General features: G+C 42.7%; 1 protein-coding gene across 4 annotated transcripts in view; it reads left to right on the plus strand.

The window, feature by feature from the left end:
- The window catches only part of LOC145344002 (UPF0606 protein KIAA1549-like), a 267,713-nt gene extending 258,594 nt beyond the window's left edge, over positions 1-9,119 (plus strand). For all 4 annotated transcript variants that reach the window (XM_080190645.1, XM_080190648.1, XM_080190646.1 and 1 more), the window contains 2 exons: positions 6,859-7,019; positions 7,485-9,119. In XM_080190645.1, the coding sequence (XP_080046771.1) occupies positions 6,859-7,019; positions 7,485-7,736 (413 nt within the window). In that variant the 3' untranslated portion in view covers positions 7,737-9,119. The remainder of the gene's footprint in view (positions 1-6,858; positions 7,020-7,484) is intronic.
- Positions 9,120-16,585: the final 7,466 nt, after the last annotated feature.

A 16,585-nucleotide genomic window follows, 5' to 3' on the forward strand; every position in this document is an offset into this window, starting at 1 on the left:
CCCTGGCCTTTACCTCTCCCTTTCTCTTTCCCTTCCGCCATTATTCCTTCTAGCCCCTCCCAGTTACGCTGTCTCCTTCTTTCCCCCAGTTATGCTCTCTCCGTCCCTTCCCCCGGTTACGCTCTCTCCTTCCCTTCCCCTCCCCCTGTTATGCGCTGTCTTTTCCTTCACCCATTGTTCCTTTGTTTAAGAAGCGTAGCAAAAATAATCCAGATAATTACAGGCCGGTGAGCCTTATATCAGTGGTAGAGAAATTATTGGAGAGGATTCTTCGAGACAGAATTTATTCCCAGTTGGAAATAAGTGGACATATTTGTGAGAGGCAACATGGTTTGTGAAGGGGAGGTCATGTGTCACGAACTTCATCGAGTTTTTCAAGGGAGTGACGAAGGTGATTGAGGATAGGGCAGTGGATGTTGTCTAAATGGGGCTTCTAAATGGGCCTTTGACAAGGTCCGCCATGGCAGACTGGTGCAGAAGGTGAAGTCGCATGGGATCAGAGGTGAGCTGACAAAGTGAATACAAAACTGGCTCGGTCAAAGAAGACAGGGTAGCAGTGGAAGAATGCGTTTCTGAATGGAGAACTGTGACAAGTAGCATTCCTCAGGGATCAGTGCTGGGACCTTCGCTGTTTGTAATGTATAAAAATGATTTGGAGCGAAATTTAACTGGTTTGATTACTAAGTTTGCGGATGGCGCAAAGATTGATGGATTTGCGGGTAGCGACAAGAACCATCAGCCGATACAGCAGGATATAGATTAGTTGGTGACATGGTCGGAGAGATGGTGAATGGAGTTTGATCCGGACAAATGTGAGGAAATGCATTTTGGAAGGTCTAATACAGATAGGAAATGTACAGTAAATGCCAGAACCCTTAAGAGTATTGATAGGCAAAGGGATCTGGGTGTATAGGTACACACGTCACTGAAAGTGGCAACGCAGGTGGAGAAGGTAGTCAAGAAGGCATTTGGCATGCTTGCCTTTATCAGCCAGGGCATTGTGTTTAAAAATTGGCAAGCCATGTTGCAGCTTTATAAAACCTTAGCTTGGCTGCACTTGGAATGTAGTGTTCAATTCTGGTTGCCACACTACCAGAAGGCTTTGAAGAGGGTACAGAAGAGATTTATCAGGACGTTGCCTGGTATGGCGGGCATTAGCTATGAGGAGAGGTTGGAGAAACTTGGTTTGTTCTCACTGGAACGACAGAGGTTGAGGGGCGACCTGAAAAATGTCTACAAGATTATGAGAGGCATGGACAAAGTGGATAGTCAGAAGCTTTTTCCCAGGCTGGAAGAGTTTGTTACCAGGGAGCAGATTTAAGGTGCGAGAGATAAGGTTTAAAGGAGATGTACAAGGCAGATATTTTACATAGAGGGTGGTGGCGGTAGGAGCAGATACGATAGCGACTTTTAAGGGGCGTCTTGACAAATACATGAACAGAATGGGAATAGAGGGATATGGTCCCCAGAAGGGTTAGGGGATTTTAGTTTAGTCGGGCAGCATGTTTGGTGCAGGCTTGGAGGGCCTGTTCTTGTGCTGTAATTTTCTTTGTTCTTTGTAACGTGCTCTCTTTCCCCCCCCCCACCCTGTTACGCTGTTTCCTTCCTCCCCTCGTTATGCTCTCTTGTTCCCTTCTCTCTCCACATCCCCTCCATTATACTCTCTCTTACCCTCCCCTGTTTTTCACCATCTCTTTCCTTTCCCATTCTCCCTTCCATGCCTCGATAGACAGGATAAATATGTAAATCTATCTGAATGTCTGTCTTCATTCTCTGCTCCTCTCTCTCTCTCTCTCTCTCTCTCTCTCTCTCACATCATCCCACCCCCATCCCCCAATTCTTTTTATCTACTCTACAGCATTCTGCGAATATAGGTGATATATGAGAAGGGGAAATGTCAATTGCTGGAGACCAATTCCTGGAGGACAAGAAGAAATCTGAGCACTGATCTTTGCAGAGGCAGGAGAAGGACGTTAATACAGATGTCGTTGCAATAGTTATTATAGTTCTGTTCCTTCTAATGGTTTGCTGGGCAGAAGGTAAAGGGAAATGTTTTGGATAATACAAGATCTTATCGTGTCCCTGTGCTGCGAAAGCAAGGCACATTCAGTTTAACCATCATGGCAGGTAGGAAATTGTAAATTGGTAGTTAAGCTTTGGGTTTAACGAAGTCACTAATTGCTTTTAATTTATTCATTCTTGGAATGCGGGTGTCACTGGTTATGCCAGCATTTTTTTTGCCCATTCCTAATTGCACTTGAAAAGGTGATGGTGATCTGCCTTTTTTTTTGAACAACTGCAATCCATGTGGGTACATCCAGAACAGTGTTAGGGAGGGAGTTCCAGGATTTTGACGCATCAACAAAGAATATTTAGTATAAAGAAGTTGGGTGGGAGGGTGAGCTGCAAGGAGGATGCAGAGATGCTTCAGCGTGATTTGGACAGGCTGAGTGTGTAGGCATGCAGTATAATGTGGATAAATGTGAGGTTATCCACTTTGTAGCAATAATATGAAGGCAGATTATTACTTGAATGAGTGTAAATTGAGAGAGGTGGATACTCGACGAGACCTTGGCGTTCTCGTGTATCAGTCACTGAAAGTAAGCACGCAGGTACAGCAGGTTGTAAAGAAGGCAAATGGTATGTTAGGCCTTCATAGCAAGAGGATTTGAGGATAGGGATGTTTTGCTGCAATTGTATGGGGTGTCAATGAGGCCACACCTGGAGTATTGAGTGCAGTTTTGGTTCCTTACCTGAGGAAGGATGTCCTTGCTATAGAGGGAGTACAGCGGAGGTTTACTAGGCTGATTCCTGGGAAGGCAAGTCTGTCATATGAGGAGAAACTACATCGGTTGAGATTATATTCATTGGTGTTTAGAAGAATGAGAGGATCTCATGGAAACTTATAAAATTCTATAAGAGTTAGACAAGGTAGGTTCAGCAAGAATGTTCCCAGTGATGGGGGAGTCCAAGGCCACGATTCTTCCGTCCCACTGCGCTAATTATTTAGTAAGAAGTCTCATAACACCAGGTTGAAGTCCAACAAGTTTATTTGATTGTAAAGCTTTCGGGGTCTGCCCCTTTGTCAGGTGAGTAGAGAGTTCTGGTCACAAACCAAACATATAAAGGCACACACAGTTTACAGAATGCTGATTTAGAATGCTCGTCTTCACAGCTAATCAATCCTTAAAGGTGCAGACAGTACGAGTGGAGATAGCATCAGGCACAGGCTAAAGAGATGTATGTTGTCTTCAGACAAGACAGTAAGTGAGATGTTGCAAGTCCAGCCAAGTCATGGGGGTTACAAATAGTGTGACATGAACCCAAAATCCCAGTTGAGGTCATCCTCATGTGTGCGGAACTTGGCTATCAGTTTCTGCTCAGTGACTCTGCACTGTCGTATGTCGTGAAGGCTACCTTGGAGAACGTTTACCCGAAGATCAGAGGCCAAATGCCTGTGACCGCTGAAGTGTTCCCCAACAGGAAGGGAACAGTCTTGCCTGGTGATTGTCAAGCGGTGTTCATTCATCTGCTGCCATAGCGTCTGCATGGTCTGTAAACTGTGTGCTGTGTGCAGTATTCTGTAAACAGTGCATTTATATGCTCTGCTTGTGACCAGAACTCTCCAGTCACCTGACGAAGGGGCCGACCCTGAAAGCTAGGGGGTTTATTATCAAATAAACTTGTTGGAATTTAACCTGGTGTTGTGAGACTTCTTACTGTGTTCAGCCCAGTCCAACGCCAGCATCTCCATGTCCTAATTATTTAGTACGGTGGGCAGGGAGATTCTCTTGTCAGCTGATTTGCAGAGTTCCTGTGAGCGTTTGTGTCTCCCAGCATTGGATTTCTGGTGGTGACTGCTCCACGCTGGAAATCGGTGGGGAGGCACAAAGACCATTTACGTGGTCATTGTAATATAATTTTAGTACAATTTGTGGGCCTGGATTGAAATTTCTGGGCCCACTAGCATCTCCCACCCCTCCAGATTATTGCACTCTGAAGGGGATTACACTTCCCACTTTTGGAGAGCTAGCAGCCTGACCCTGCTGGAGTGAAGAGGGGGCATTCAGGGCACCCCAGAGGATCAAGTGGCTGGGGTGGTGCCTGCTGGGCATTGACACCCTGTCACTCCCCAATGGGCCAAGTACCATTGCCCACGGGGCATCTTGATACTGTCCATCAGGCATAAGGCAGTGCTAAGGGAGTGGGCATATTGGGCAAGGCCTCGGGAGTGATCGGAGGGATTGGGGAGGTCCAGCTGCCAGTGATCAGGGAGGGAGAGAGAAAGAGGCCAGGGATTGGGAGGGGTGGAGGTGGTCAGCCTACAGGGGTGGGTCAGGACTGCGGGATTGAGGGGCAATAAGTGGGACAGGGGCTGGAGATCGTGGGATGGGGGTAGTGGGGTTGGGGCTTGTCCTGGTAATGATTGGGGGGGGGGGGAGCAGCGATCAGGCTGCCGGGGGGGCCATAGAGCTAGCGTTGCAGGGCTGCGGAGCTGGCCAATGATTGAGCTGGCCAGCAGTCAAGAGGCTGTCAGTGCGGAGCCCCTGTGCATATGCAATCTTGGCACTGACAGATCAGCGCATGTGCAGTACCCCACTCAGCATACCGATTTCAGCCTTTCCAGTGGGGCCCTGCCCCCAGAAAGGTAATGATACGCTGGTGGTCTCTGCAGTGCACAGAGTGTGGGAGATTCTTCTCTGCACTCCCACTGAAAAAAGCAACATGAATTACTCCAGTTTTCATGGAAATTCAACACTTAAAATTTTTTGGGGCGAGTTCTGCTCCAGACCTAGAGTTTGAGGATAAGGGGTAAATCTTTTAGAGCTGAGGTGATGAGAACCTTCTTTACCCAGAGAGTGATGAATCTTTGGAATGCATTACCATAGAATGCAGTTGAGGTGAAAACATCTGATTTCAAGAAGAAATTAGATTTAGTTCTTGGGGCTAAAGGAATCAAGGGATATGGGAGGAAGGGGGGTTCAGGATATTGAATTTGATAATCAGCCATGATCAAAATAATGGCCAAACAGGCTTTGGGGCCGAATAGCCTACTCCTGCTTCTAGTTTCTATGCAATCACGTGGTACCTTATTGTGTCCTTTAGAAATGCACACGGTACCTCACACATGGTAAATACTCTGAAGTATCATGACTGTTCAATAAGCATTTCTCACATCTATTTTGAATACGATAATGTTCCACAAATGGAAGTCAAATTAACAATGTAAGTCTAATTTGAATAGTGTTCGTTGAGAGGTTTATGTTGAGCAGAATATAAGGAGCGCAAGAAGATGTTTAACATTACCAGAAAAAGAACTGCATCATTTCTTTCCCGGGTGTATCAACTTATATTAAATCATCATTGTGAGGTTTTAACTCTCAGTTCTCATTTTATATAGCAAGTCACCTTTTGTCATTCATTTATTTGTTGCAGTTTTTTCTGCCTTCTGTGCATTTTAATGCTTTTCCTCTTGCTATTTAAGCCTGTTTACTTTGCAGTTTTCCCCACGCAGCACTTACACATTGCTGCTTTTCTAAAACTACTTCAGTTCTGCATACAGTATTTCATGGCTGATGCCTTCTCTCAAATCATGTGCTACATTGTTCTGTCCCATGTAAGTGTTGTCAACACTGTTCAAATCATTGTTTTAATTCCCAAGCCATGAAACCTGTATTTTGCACACTGATGAAGTCAGCTGTTTAAACCTTTAAATTCAATTGGGTTGAATTTGACAAAGTACAGTTTTAAATTCCAACTATTGAACAAGCTGCAGTGAATCTGAACACCATTTTAAAAAAAGAGGCAAAGAGGTCACAAGTGATTGGGAAGAGTGAGTTGTTGATGCTGCTTGCAGCTGCAGCTAGTGACTGACTTGGTTGGTGGATTTCCCAGTCCTCTTCTGTTTTCCACCCCAGTGACAGCTATGAAAACAGTTAAACTTGCATGTTGCAAGCTAGTGATTTATAGAAGTTTAGTATTGCTTTTTTGCTTTTGTATTCTCTAGCCTTTAATTGGAAAGATCACAATTCCCTATGTTTATTATTAAACATACTTCTTGACTCTGCCGTCTTCAAATGATTTATTTAATAGATGAAGTCCCAGATATCTTTGATATTCCATTTGTCACTTGTGTAAAATTAGATTTTCTGTAAGTTTTTACATTTTGCTCTTGATTCACATTTCTATTTAATTTTTACTTGATTTTTTTCTTCTGGTGCAGTTTTGATGAGATTTATCAAGTTACATTGCCCTCCATTTTTAAATTGTGTACAGTGTTTCCAATTGCCAAAATCAATACATCCTCAAAAGTAAGAAACCACCGAGCAGATGATTGATAGAACAACAATGATAGGCACAAGGCAGGTTACACTGAATATATGACTTGTTAAACCTAGGTCAAGAGCCAAGACTCATTGTGCAGAACGCCATCAATATTGAAAAGAGTAAGAGAGAAACTGAGATGCACCAAGAAGTGGTTAATACAGGACACCATATTTTGGTTTCAGAAATCTGCAGATTTGAACAAAGTCAGAAGAAACAGTCTGTTTGCCACGATTGAGGAGCCAAGAATGAGGGGCCATGAATAAAAGATTAAGTGTAAATTTAAGCTAGGGAGCAGAATAACTTTCATAAAAAGATTCTGAGACTGGAGTGTACTACCAGAGTTAATGAACGAAACAGATCCAGTGCAATTCGTTGGTTGATCGAAAGATACGTGAGCAGGACAGAAAAATGGAATTGTGACCCATTCTCATGTGGAAGGTTAACATTAAGTGGGTAGGCCGAACAGACTATTTGTGTGTTGTGATTTCAGTGTAATAAATAGAACCTGTTTTGGATCCCATTTGTTCCCAGGTATTCAAGCCTATCCAGCATCACAAAGCCGCATGGATGGTAGAATGGGGTCCCAGCCAGGACATATGTGTATTGGAAGACCTGGACCAGCAGGAGATGCCAGTTGGTCACCTTATAGTCTTGAAGATGGACCAATGCAGGCTGTTGCAAACAGAGAGCTTGTAAGTCAAGTATATTACTGTGCTCTCTTGATGAATCTCCTTTACAAATCTGCTGTGATGAAATTCCAGATTTCTGGACTGCTGAAAGTAATGTGGTGTATAGAACAGTACAGCAGAACCAATATGATCGGGAGGGAATGCTGCAAGACAGAGTGGGGTGGGATCAGAGGGAATAAATAGATACTTAGACGTGCAAAATGATGATTCCGGTGTGATTCTGAAAGTGCCCCTGTAAAGAGTTAGTAGCTCCCAGCAGAGGCAGGAGGAAAAGAGACTTTAATAGCATTTGAAATATTGGCAAGCAGTCACTTTTCGATGGCTTGTGGAATCCGAGTTTCGAAAGTTTGAGATGATGCTTGAGTTGACCTTCAATGGCAATGAAGTCACAACCTGATACTTAATTTGTTTCAATAGCATAATTCTGTGCAATTACCATTTTTCAGCATTTTGTATTATGTTTTTTAGCCAAGTACCCGAGAACACCTGGAATATGTCTCACCACTGTTTCAGATGCAGAGGACTTCCCTCCGTGACCCTTCAGCACCATCTTTGCACCTGCAGCACAGCAAAGCTCAACACCCGAGTGGAAGCTTTGGCTCCACCTGCACAGAAGACCTCACGCCTGGTCAATCCTCTACATCACTCATCAAAGCTATCCGTGAAGAGCTTCTCAGACTCTCACAAAAACAGTCAGCATTTCAGAACCTTCATAGCTGATCTTGATGAGGAAGAGCTCTGAGCTATTTGCTTCCCATGGAAGCCAAGCAGGGAAATCTGAGATATGGCCCTGAAAAAGTGGTATTGTAGGGTAAATAGTACAATTGACATACAGAAATGTCCAGCACAACCACAGTTTTTTTTTATCAACGTGCTTCCAAGTAAAGCTGCCGCCCTCTTTTCTTCAGTTTACATTGGTGATGTTCCGATTTGTGAACTGAATACATCCATTCAGTGGAAATAGCACATTAACTTGTGGGGAAAGGGACAGCGGCTGGAGCTTGTCCGACACCAGCTAGCTGTTGCAAAAACTTCTTAAACTTCATAAAGCAAAAGCACTAGAAAACACCAGCAAGTGAAGGTGAGACTGCCTTTCTACCTTAGACATCAATTTCTCTTGGTCACATCAGAATCCCACCTTGCTTCTTACAACCTACTGAATCCTAGAACTGTTGAGCTTTGAAAATCAAGAAGCATAAAAGAAAAGAACAGGATGGGGAAAATAAATGGAAAAGTTCACAGAATTTGAGAGAGGGATCCAGTGGTCAATGCAAGAAAAAAAGATGGCAAGACATGAAGAGATGAATTTCAGAGAAAGAATGCTTGAACATGAAACAATGGGCAGTTAACCCTGGACAGTTGAACTTTTTTAAAAATCTGTAATAAATGCAAATTAGAAATTAGTTCTGATCACGTGGGTCAGTAAGCATTTGGTAGTCATTATCCTGCTATTGACAATGATTTTTTAAATTGAGAAATCAAGTTGAAGGGACATAGTCCACACTGCAATTTGAACTGAGTATGAGGCAATCAGAATCAGATTAACGATTAGCTGAGCTTGGATTTGAAAAGCCTGAAGGAAAAGTCGAAAGTCCAAGAAAGATTAAGTTACGCAGTTTTGTAGTGCTGAGAGCGATTATAATATTTGATGTAAAAGACCTCTGTTGAAGTGCATTCTTGACAGAATAAGGTGGTAATTACATACTGACTGATGGGGAATAAGATGCAGAGAGTAGCTATGATACAAAGTCATTGTACTTGTGCATAATGTACAGTAAACCGTCTTCATTAAATCAGCATTTGGCTCTATTTCAAAATCATAACAGGAAAAACAAAGGCCAAGTGCTGAATCACAGCAGACAATGCAAATTCATTGCGTAAGGCAGTATTTCAGCCATGAACACTTCCCACGCAAAAGCAACTTTGTTTATATATCCAATTCAATCCAATGAAAGTCCAATTCAGAGTCTCAGCAAGTGAGACATTTCAGACCCAAGCTGACAAGACAGGCCTCTCACTTCCTGTCTTGGGCTTGATCATGATGTGGAGATGCCAGCATTGGACTGGGGTAAACACATATGAAGTCTCACAATACCAGGATAAAGTCCAACAGGTTTATTTGGTAGCACTAGCCACCAGCTTTCGGAGCACTGCCCGTTCATCAGATGAGTGGGCGTTCTGTTCACAAATAGGGCATCTAAAGACAAAAACTCAATTTACAAAATAATCGTTGGAATGCGAGTCTTTACGGATATCAAGTCTTAAAGGTACAGACAATGTGAATGGAGAGAGAGTTAAGCACAGGTTAAAGAGATGTGTATTGTCTCCAGCCAAGACAGTTAGTGCGATTTTGCAAGCCCACGAATGAATGAACACTGCTTGACAATCACCAGGCAAGAGTGTTCTCTTCCCGTTGGGGAACACTTCAGCAGGCGTTCAAATTCTGATCTTCGGGTAAGCGTTCTCCAAGGCAGCCTTTGTGACACACAACAACACAAAGTCGCTGAGCAAAGGCTGATAGCCAAGTTCTACACACATGAGAACGGCGTCAACCAGGATCTTGGGTTCATGTCACACTATCTGTAACCACCACAACTTGCCTAGGCTTGCAAATTCTCACTGACTGTCCTGGCTGGAGACAATACACATCTCTTTAACCTGTGCTTTACCTGTACAGACTTGCATTCCGACCATTATTTTATAAATTGAGTTTGTATCTTTAGATGCCCTGTTTGTGAACAGAACTCCCACTTACCTGATGAAGGAGCAGCGCTTCGAAAGCTAGTGGCTTGTGCTACCAAATAAATCTGCTGGACTTTAACCTGGTTTTGTGAGACTTCTTGTTGGGCTTGATCTACATGATCCAAGCTGATTGGAGCAGGCATTGCACCTTCTCCGAGGCTTGACCTTATTTGCATCTTAGCCAAAAGGCCGAGATATCTTTTTAAAAAACTGCTTCAAGTGAAGCCTCCATGTAACCTCATGACTTCAGCTAAGTGCAGCACGTTGATACCACACTTGATCTTAGCCAAAAGGCCAAGGTTTCCCATGCAAAAGCAAAGTACTGTCGACGATGGAACAGTAAATGCTAAAAATACTCCGGCCAGGTAGCACTTGTGGAGAGAGAGAGACAAGAGTTAGCTTTTCAGGTGATGTAAACTCTGTTTCTCTGTCCACACGTGTTGCAGGATCTGCCGATTATTTCCAGCACTTTTGATTTTTATTACCACTTCCACTAGCACACTAAGCTGAAGATCACTTGCTCAAAGGATTGGATGAATTAAAAAGTGATGCTGAGTCAATTCCACTAATCTTACTGGTATTACTTCACATTCCTTAAAAGACTTGTTAAATTGAGTAAGTTCAGGATTACTGAATTGCTTTGGCTGAATAGATCAGATTCTGTTCTTTTTCTATATGGGGCTCCATGATTTTTAACCAGTATTTTGGGAATTTAATTGTGATTGTATCCATTATTTGGCGGTCTTCTATTTAGTACATGAACACACCACTATTCCCCATCGGCAGAGTCATATTACGGTGGCAAAATAAGTTGTATTTTTTTCTATTACTGTAGTTTCTACTCTTTTACTAGTATTTGAGTGGGCCATGTTTGTTAGTGACCTTGGTCATGATCAGTCTCTGCATGGTATGGTTCTGACACTGTAGGGGCAGAAATTTTGCTCAGTGAAAGCTGGAGGCTGAAAGCGCTAGTGATTGGCAGCACTACCAGAGAAACAGCAACTGCTGCCTGTTTGACACCCACCTGAGGGTAATCTCACTAGATCTTGGGCCAGGTGAGTGATGATGACAGGGTGATCATAGGGTTATGATGTTGCAGAGGAGTAGGAGAAGGGGAAAAGTTAATGCCCCCCGCTCCCATCCACCACCAAACCCAACTTGTGAGCTAGCATTGACTTTTGCCCTTTTTTCAATAATTGATATAGAAAAGCAGTCCACATTCACCTGGATTCATTCCGGTTGTAAATTATCAGTGAGGATTTAGTGTTGGACTCCTCTGCATTGCTTTTATAGAGTGATTGGCCTCTCCCAGCCAGCAGACCATTTTCTGCCTATGCAAACAACTATGTAATTGTTCAACTTTTGGAGTTATACATGTAGCAACTGAATCTCAGATGGAAATCACAAGGATATTTCTGTATTTGCTCACTCAGAATTCCATTAACATGCCTGTTTTCACTTTTTTGTGTCCGGGAGCAGGGGAGGGATATATATGTTTTTGGGTTTTATTGTCTGAAATGTTGGCTGGACCAACAGTGTTTTGTATGTCTTTTGTGTTGAAATTTTCTTGTATTTATTTTGCATGTCTTTCTACTGATGGCTCTCCTGAAATCAAATATAATGTAGTTTACAGTGCATTTTTAGTCTGCATGTTTCATACTGATGTTAATTCAATGGTAATGTTTTGCCTCATTTATGCTGTACCAAGTAACGTTACTGTGTTCTTGCACAATCCAGTGCATTTTTAGGTGTTCATACTGGTCATGGTTCTCATATGCAACTGCATAATTGACCTTTGGAGGTCACTTGCTGTAAAATCGTTCCCACGATGATTCATTAAGTTAAAAATGTTAACCAATGTAATATTAAGACAAATCAGCCCAAATTTGATATGTTGGCCTCAAGTTTACAAACCTTAGCTAGGGACAGTATTTGGGTGGGTGTCATGATGGACGTGTGTTCTTGAACAATGACAGTGACCAAGGGATCCAATTCCTGGTCGCTGTTTAATGAAAGCCCATATCTGTGGATACAAGCATCAGGATTATCTTACAAAGAATAATGTTTGGGAAAGATGTCTGAGGCTTGCAGTGCAAGTGGAACTATAGCCCAGTCATGAATAAACACCTTCAGAAAAAGAGCAAGAAGAATTGGCAAAATAAGTAACATTTGGCTCGTATTTCATTTCTTTTAAGGCCTCACCCTTAGCAGGTGATCTCTAATTCAATGTAAACTGTCAGAATTTAAACGTATTAAAACATTTTTTTCGAATAGAACTATAATTATAGATACACTTTACATTGCTCATTGACCCATGTGCTGAAGTGTTTCATATCATAGTAGTTGAGATGTTCCTGTAGCAAGGGTTTCCAGGCCTTTGTGGTATTAAAGCCTCCATTTTAATGCAAGACTTCACTTTCTGGTAGGTATGAAGATCACAGAACATCCCAGGAGAGGCTAAAAGAGACATTGGTCAGTTACTCAGCAGCACAATGTTAATTACTCATAGATTGACAATAGCAACAATACAGGAGCTTTGACCCTGGTTAAAAATACCACTATGAAAGAATTCTGAACGTCAGATGTATCAATAACTTGCTGAGTAATAGAGTATGTTGCATTGCATGTGGCGTTAAGCCTCCTGATGCTCTGGGACCAGTGTGCAGTGATGTTCTCTACAACCACTAAGAGTTTGACCATAATTCCAATCATAACATAATTAACTTACTATTGCCTCCATTTTGCAAATAAATGCTTCTGTTCAATAAGATGAAGAGCAACCTTTAAGTCTGTACTTTTTCTTGTACTAAAATCATTTCTGCACATTCAAAGTTGAGTTTCCAATAGAAGACTAGTTTGTTAAGGAGGTGGGGTAACTGAGTCAAGCAAACCACACAAGTTTGGTTCTTGCACCTTTATTGAGTAAACAGATCTCAGCAGTGGAAATGCTATGAATTTACCTCTGCTCTTGAGCTAGATTGGAGAAAAAATACTCAGATTCACACTGGCTATCCAGTGACACCTACTGGAAATATATATATATATTTGAGACATGGAGTAAGAACAGATTTGGATTCAACTTTGATGCCTTCAGTGGTTGAATAGCCTATTGCATTTCCTGTCTGGATTTGTATATATGACAGAGACACTTGGGTGAGCTGGTATGAGCACCTCTGGAACTGCAACCCAGCAACGAATCAGCATGCTCAAGAGATGGGGAACTGAATTGGAGGGAGGGACAAAATTGATATTTGCTCAGAGTAAATGTCGATAACTGGTTCCCTGCCATTCCAGTTAGTTTCGGATGTGTGGTTTCTACTGTAACCTTCTATAGTGCTTTTTATTAGTTACAAAACTTTGTTCTTTGGTCCAAAGATTCAGTGGTTTCCTTCAGAATAAAGAGGATCTTTTCAGTATGGAATGTGGTTTGTTGACAGTGTTAATGGGCAGCACCTGAATTTCAGTTTAATCCACAGGTTTATTTGAGATGATATCAAGGCAAACAATTTCTAGAGACAAAATGGGCTTCACAAAGGCAAAGTGTTTATTCTAGTTCACATTGCTGCATTGTTTCATGTAATATAAATTGTTATGGAAGAATGGATTAGTTTCCATTCGATGTTGATCTTATCCATAAATTAGCCACTGTCGAGTTACCTGAGCAAGAAGGTGATCTGGTTTGAGAAGAGCATTGGGCCTGCAAAAACTAAGCAGACTCTTGACATTTTTGAGACTCTCACAAGGTAAGGTCACTTGGCAAAAGTGAAGGCACTTGTGGAACTGTATCTAAGCAAAAGTCAGCATATTTCTCAGACAAAAGGAAGAGAAAAAGACCCTGGTATCACAGCTTCATGCTATGATCCCTTCAGGCATAGCTCTCCCATGGCAACATAGGATCAATGTATTTGCCCTTCTATTCCTTTGGCATGTTTTACGATTGGAAAAGTAAATGTTTCCCAGTAAGCATTACAGGTTAAGTTTCCATGCGTCAGTGTATTGTGAAGGCTTGGCTTCTAATTTGTGAAATTCAATTTTAATAATGGTTAACCACTTTTTCCTGTGGTTTAACCACAATGAATCTTTCCAACATAGACAGAATTTCACATTTTTTAGAAAATAAATGATGAAATTACACAAAATTTGGTTGCAAGTGTTACTCTGTTGAATATTTGAGACTTAATCATTAATTCCCTGCTGACATGGCTGGACAGTTGGCTCAAATTTCTAGTGATGAACTTTGTTTCAATCTATGAGGCACCTTTGAGGCATTTGCTGGAATCTCCCAACCTCTGGCCCAACGTGCTTGTGCTGGCTTTTTGAAGATTTATCCAATTTAGACTAGGTTCCCTACCTCTTTCAATGTGCAAGAAACATTGTTATTCTAGAAAATATATCGTTAGCAATTTGAATCATAATGCATTTATATATTGAAGTACACCTGTAATGCCTTGGGCATTTAAATCATTATTTATAACTTCCTGTTCAAGTTTTTTCAGCCTAAGTGATGTCACTTTCCAAAACCTGACGAACCGTTTTGTACAATGGTTCCTGGATAAAGGCACAAGTTTTCTGGCTTTTATACTTAAGGAAACAAATTGTATAGACTGTTTAACCCCTTGAGCCTATGTCTGTCTCATTCACTAATCAAGACCAACTCCAGGACTTTCATGTGCAATCCAGATAGATTGCAGTCCAGGGGAGCGCTATATTGCCTTGGGCATCATTCTTTAGATGAACAGTCAAATCAAGGTTCCCTGCTTGTTTCAGAAGTTAAGATGAATGTTAAAATGTCTCGGGTACTATTCAAAGAGTAACACGAGTCGCCCAGAATTCTGGCCAATGTTCCTCCTTCAAGTACTGTGTGCAGTTTTGGTCGCCGCACTTGCAGAAGGATATATTGGTCTTGGAGGGAGTGCGGAGGAGGTTCGCTAGGCTGATACCGGAGATGAGGGGGTTGGACTACGAAGAGACACTAAATAGACTAGGTCTGTACTCGTTGGAGTTTAGAAGGATGAGGGGGGATCTTATAGAGACGTATAAGATAATGAAGGGAATGGATAAGGTAGAGGTAGAGAGATTCTTCCTGCTTAGAAAGGGTAGCAGGACTAGAGGACACAGCCTCAAGATAAGGTGGGGGGGGGGCAGTTTAGATCAGAGTTGAGGAGGAACTTCTTCACTCAAAGGGTGGTGAATCTCTGGGATTCTCTGCCCATTGAAGTGGTGGAGGCTACCTCGCTAAATATATTTAAGTCACGGGTAGATAGGTTTTTGATAGACAGGGAAATTAAGGGTTATGGAGAGAAAGCAGGAAAGTGGAACTGATCCACTTCAGATCAGCCATGATCTTATTGAACGGCAGGGCAGGCTCGAAGGGCTAGATGGCCTACTCCTGCTCCTATTTCTTATGTTCTTAAGTAGCATCAAGACAAACCAAACATCTAATTTATCAGTTGTGGGATTTTGTGTGAAAATTGGGTCTTGAATCTGAAAGGAAGAATTTGAGTTCATGTGGCATCTTTCAAGAACAAAGAACAACCCAGCACGGGAAACAGGCCCTTCAGCCCAACAAGCCCGTGCCGCCGCATCACCCTACACCTATTCTACCCTGCGTATCTACAAATAGAACCCCTGACTTAGCCAGATTCAGGGGAGAATAGTGTCAATTTGGTAAAACCAATCAGCCTAAGAGCACATCTTTGGGGTGTGGGAGGAAACCGGAGCGCCCGGAGGAAACCCACGCAACCACAGGGAGAATGCACAAACTCCCACAGACACAGGCCCAAATCCATGTATCTGCACAGCTAGCAGTGCTAGTCACCGAGCTGTTGCGGCGCCCGTCTACCGGTCCAGGATCAAGCACACACACCGACACGAAGTACTAGGCCACTCCCGGAACCTCCAGGAGCAGCCCACGCACGACCCACCATGTGCATGCCCCTCGTTTGACAACGAGGTGGACCTCCACCTGCGGAGTGAAAAGACAAAAACGTTAATCACAAGCCTGCCTTTCCGGTGTCTCCCGAGGTTCTAACCCTTATTCAATAACCCCTACCATAACCCTCCATCCTCGTTTCACTCATGTGCCTATCTAACTGAACCTTAAACGAGTCCAACGTTCCCGCCTCCACCACCCCACTCGGTAGCGCGTTCCATACCCCCACTACTCTCTGCGTAAAGAACCTTCCTCTCATATCCAAATTATACCTCTCCCCCCTCACCCTTAAATCATGTCCTCTTGTATTCGTAACCAATCTAGGGAGCAGTCTCTCACTATTGACCCTGTCTATTCCCTTCAGTATCATATACCTCTGTCATGTCACCCCTCAATCTCCGTCTTTACAAAGAGAACAAGTCCCAGTTTCTCCAACCTTTCCTCGTAACCCAACCCCTCCATGCCAGGCAACATCCTGGTAAACCTCCTCTGCACCCTTTCCAGAGCCTCCACGTCCTTCCGGTAGTAAGGTGACCAGAACTGGACGCAGTACTCCAAATGCGGTCTAACCAACGTTCTATACAACTGAAGCATTAGACGGCAGCTTTTAAACTCTATACCTCTTCCTATAAAGGCTAGCATTCCATAAGCCTTCTTGACAACATTCTCCACTTGTGTCACAACCTTCATGGATTTGTGAACCTGCACTCCCAGGTCCCTCTGTGTTTCTATACTCCTAATTTGTCTACCTTTAATCACATAGCTCCTCTCTACATTATTCCTTCCAAAATGCATCACCTCGCATTTGTCAGGATTAAATTCCATCTGCCACCTATCTGCCCAATGCACCAACCTATCTATATCCTGTTGTATCACCTGACAATCCACTTCAGTA

Source organism: Carcharhinus amblyrhynchos, chromosome 6 (genome assembly GCF_965287045.1).
Source record: "Carcharhinus amblyrhynchos chromosome 6, sCarAmb.v2.hapA, whole genome shotgun sequence".
NCBI lineage: Eukaryota > Metazoa > Chordata > Chondrichthyes > Carcharhiniformes > Carcharhinidae > Carcharhinus > Carcharhinus amblyrhynchos.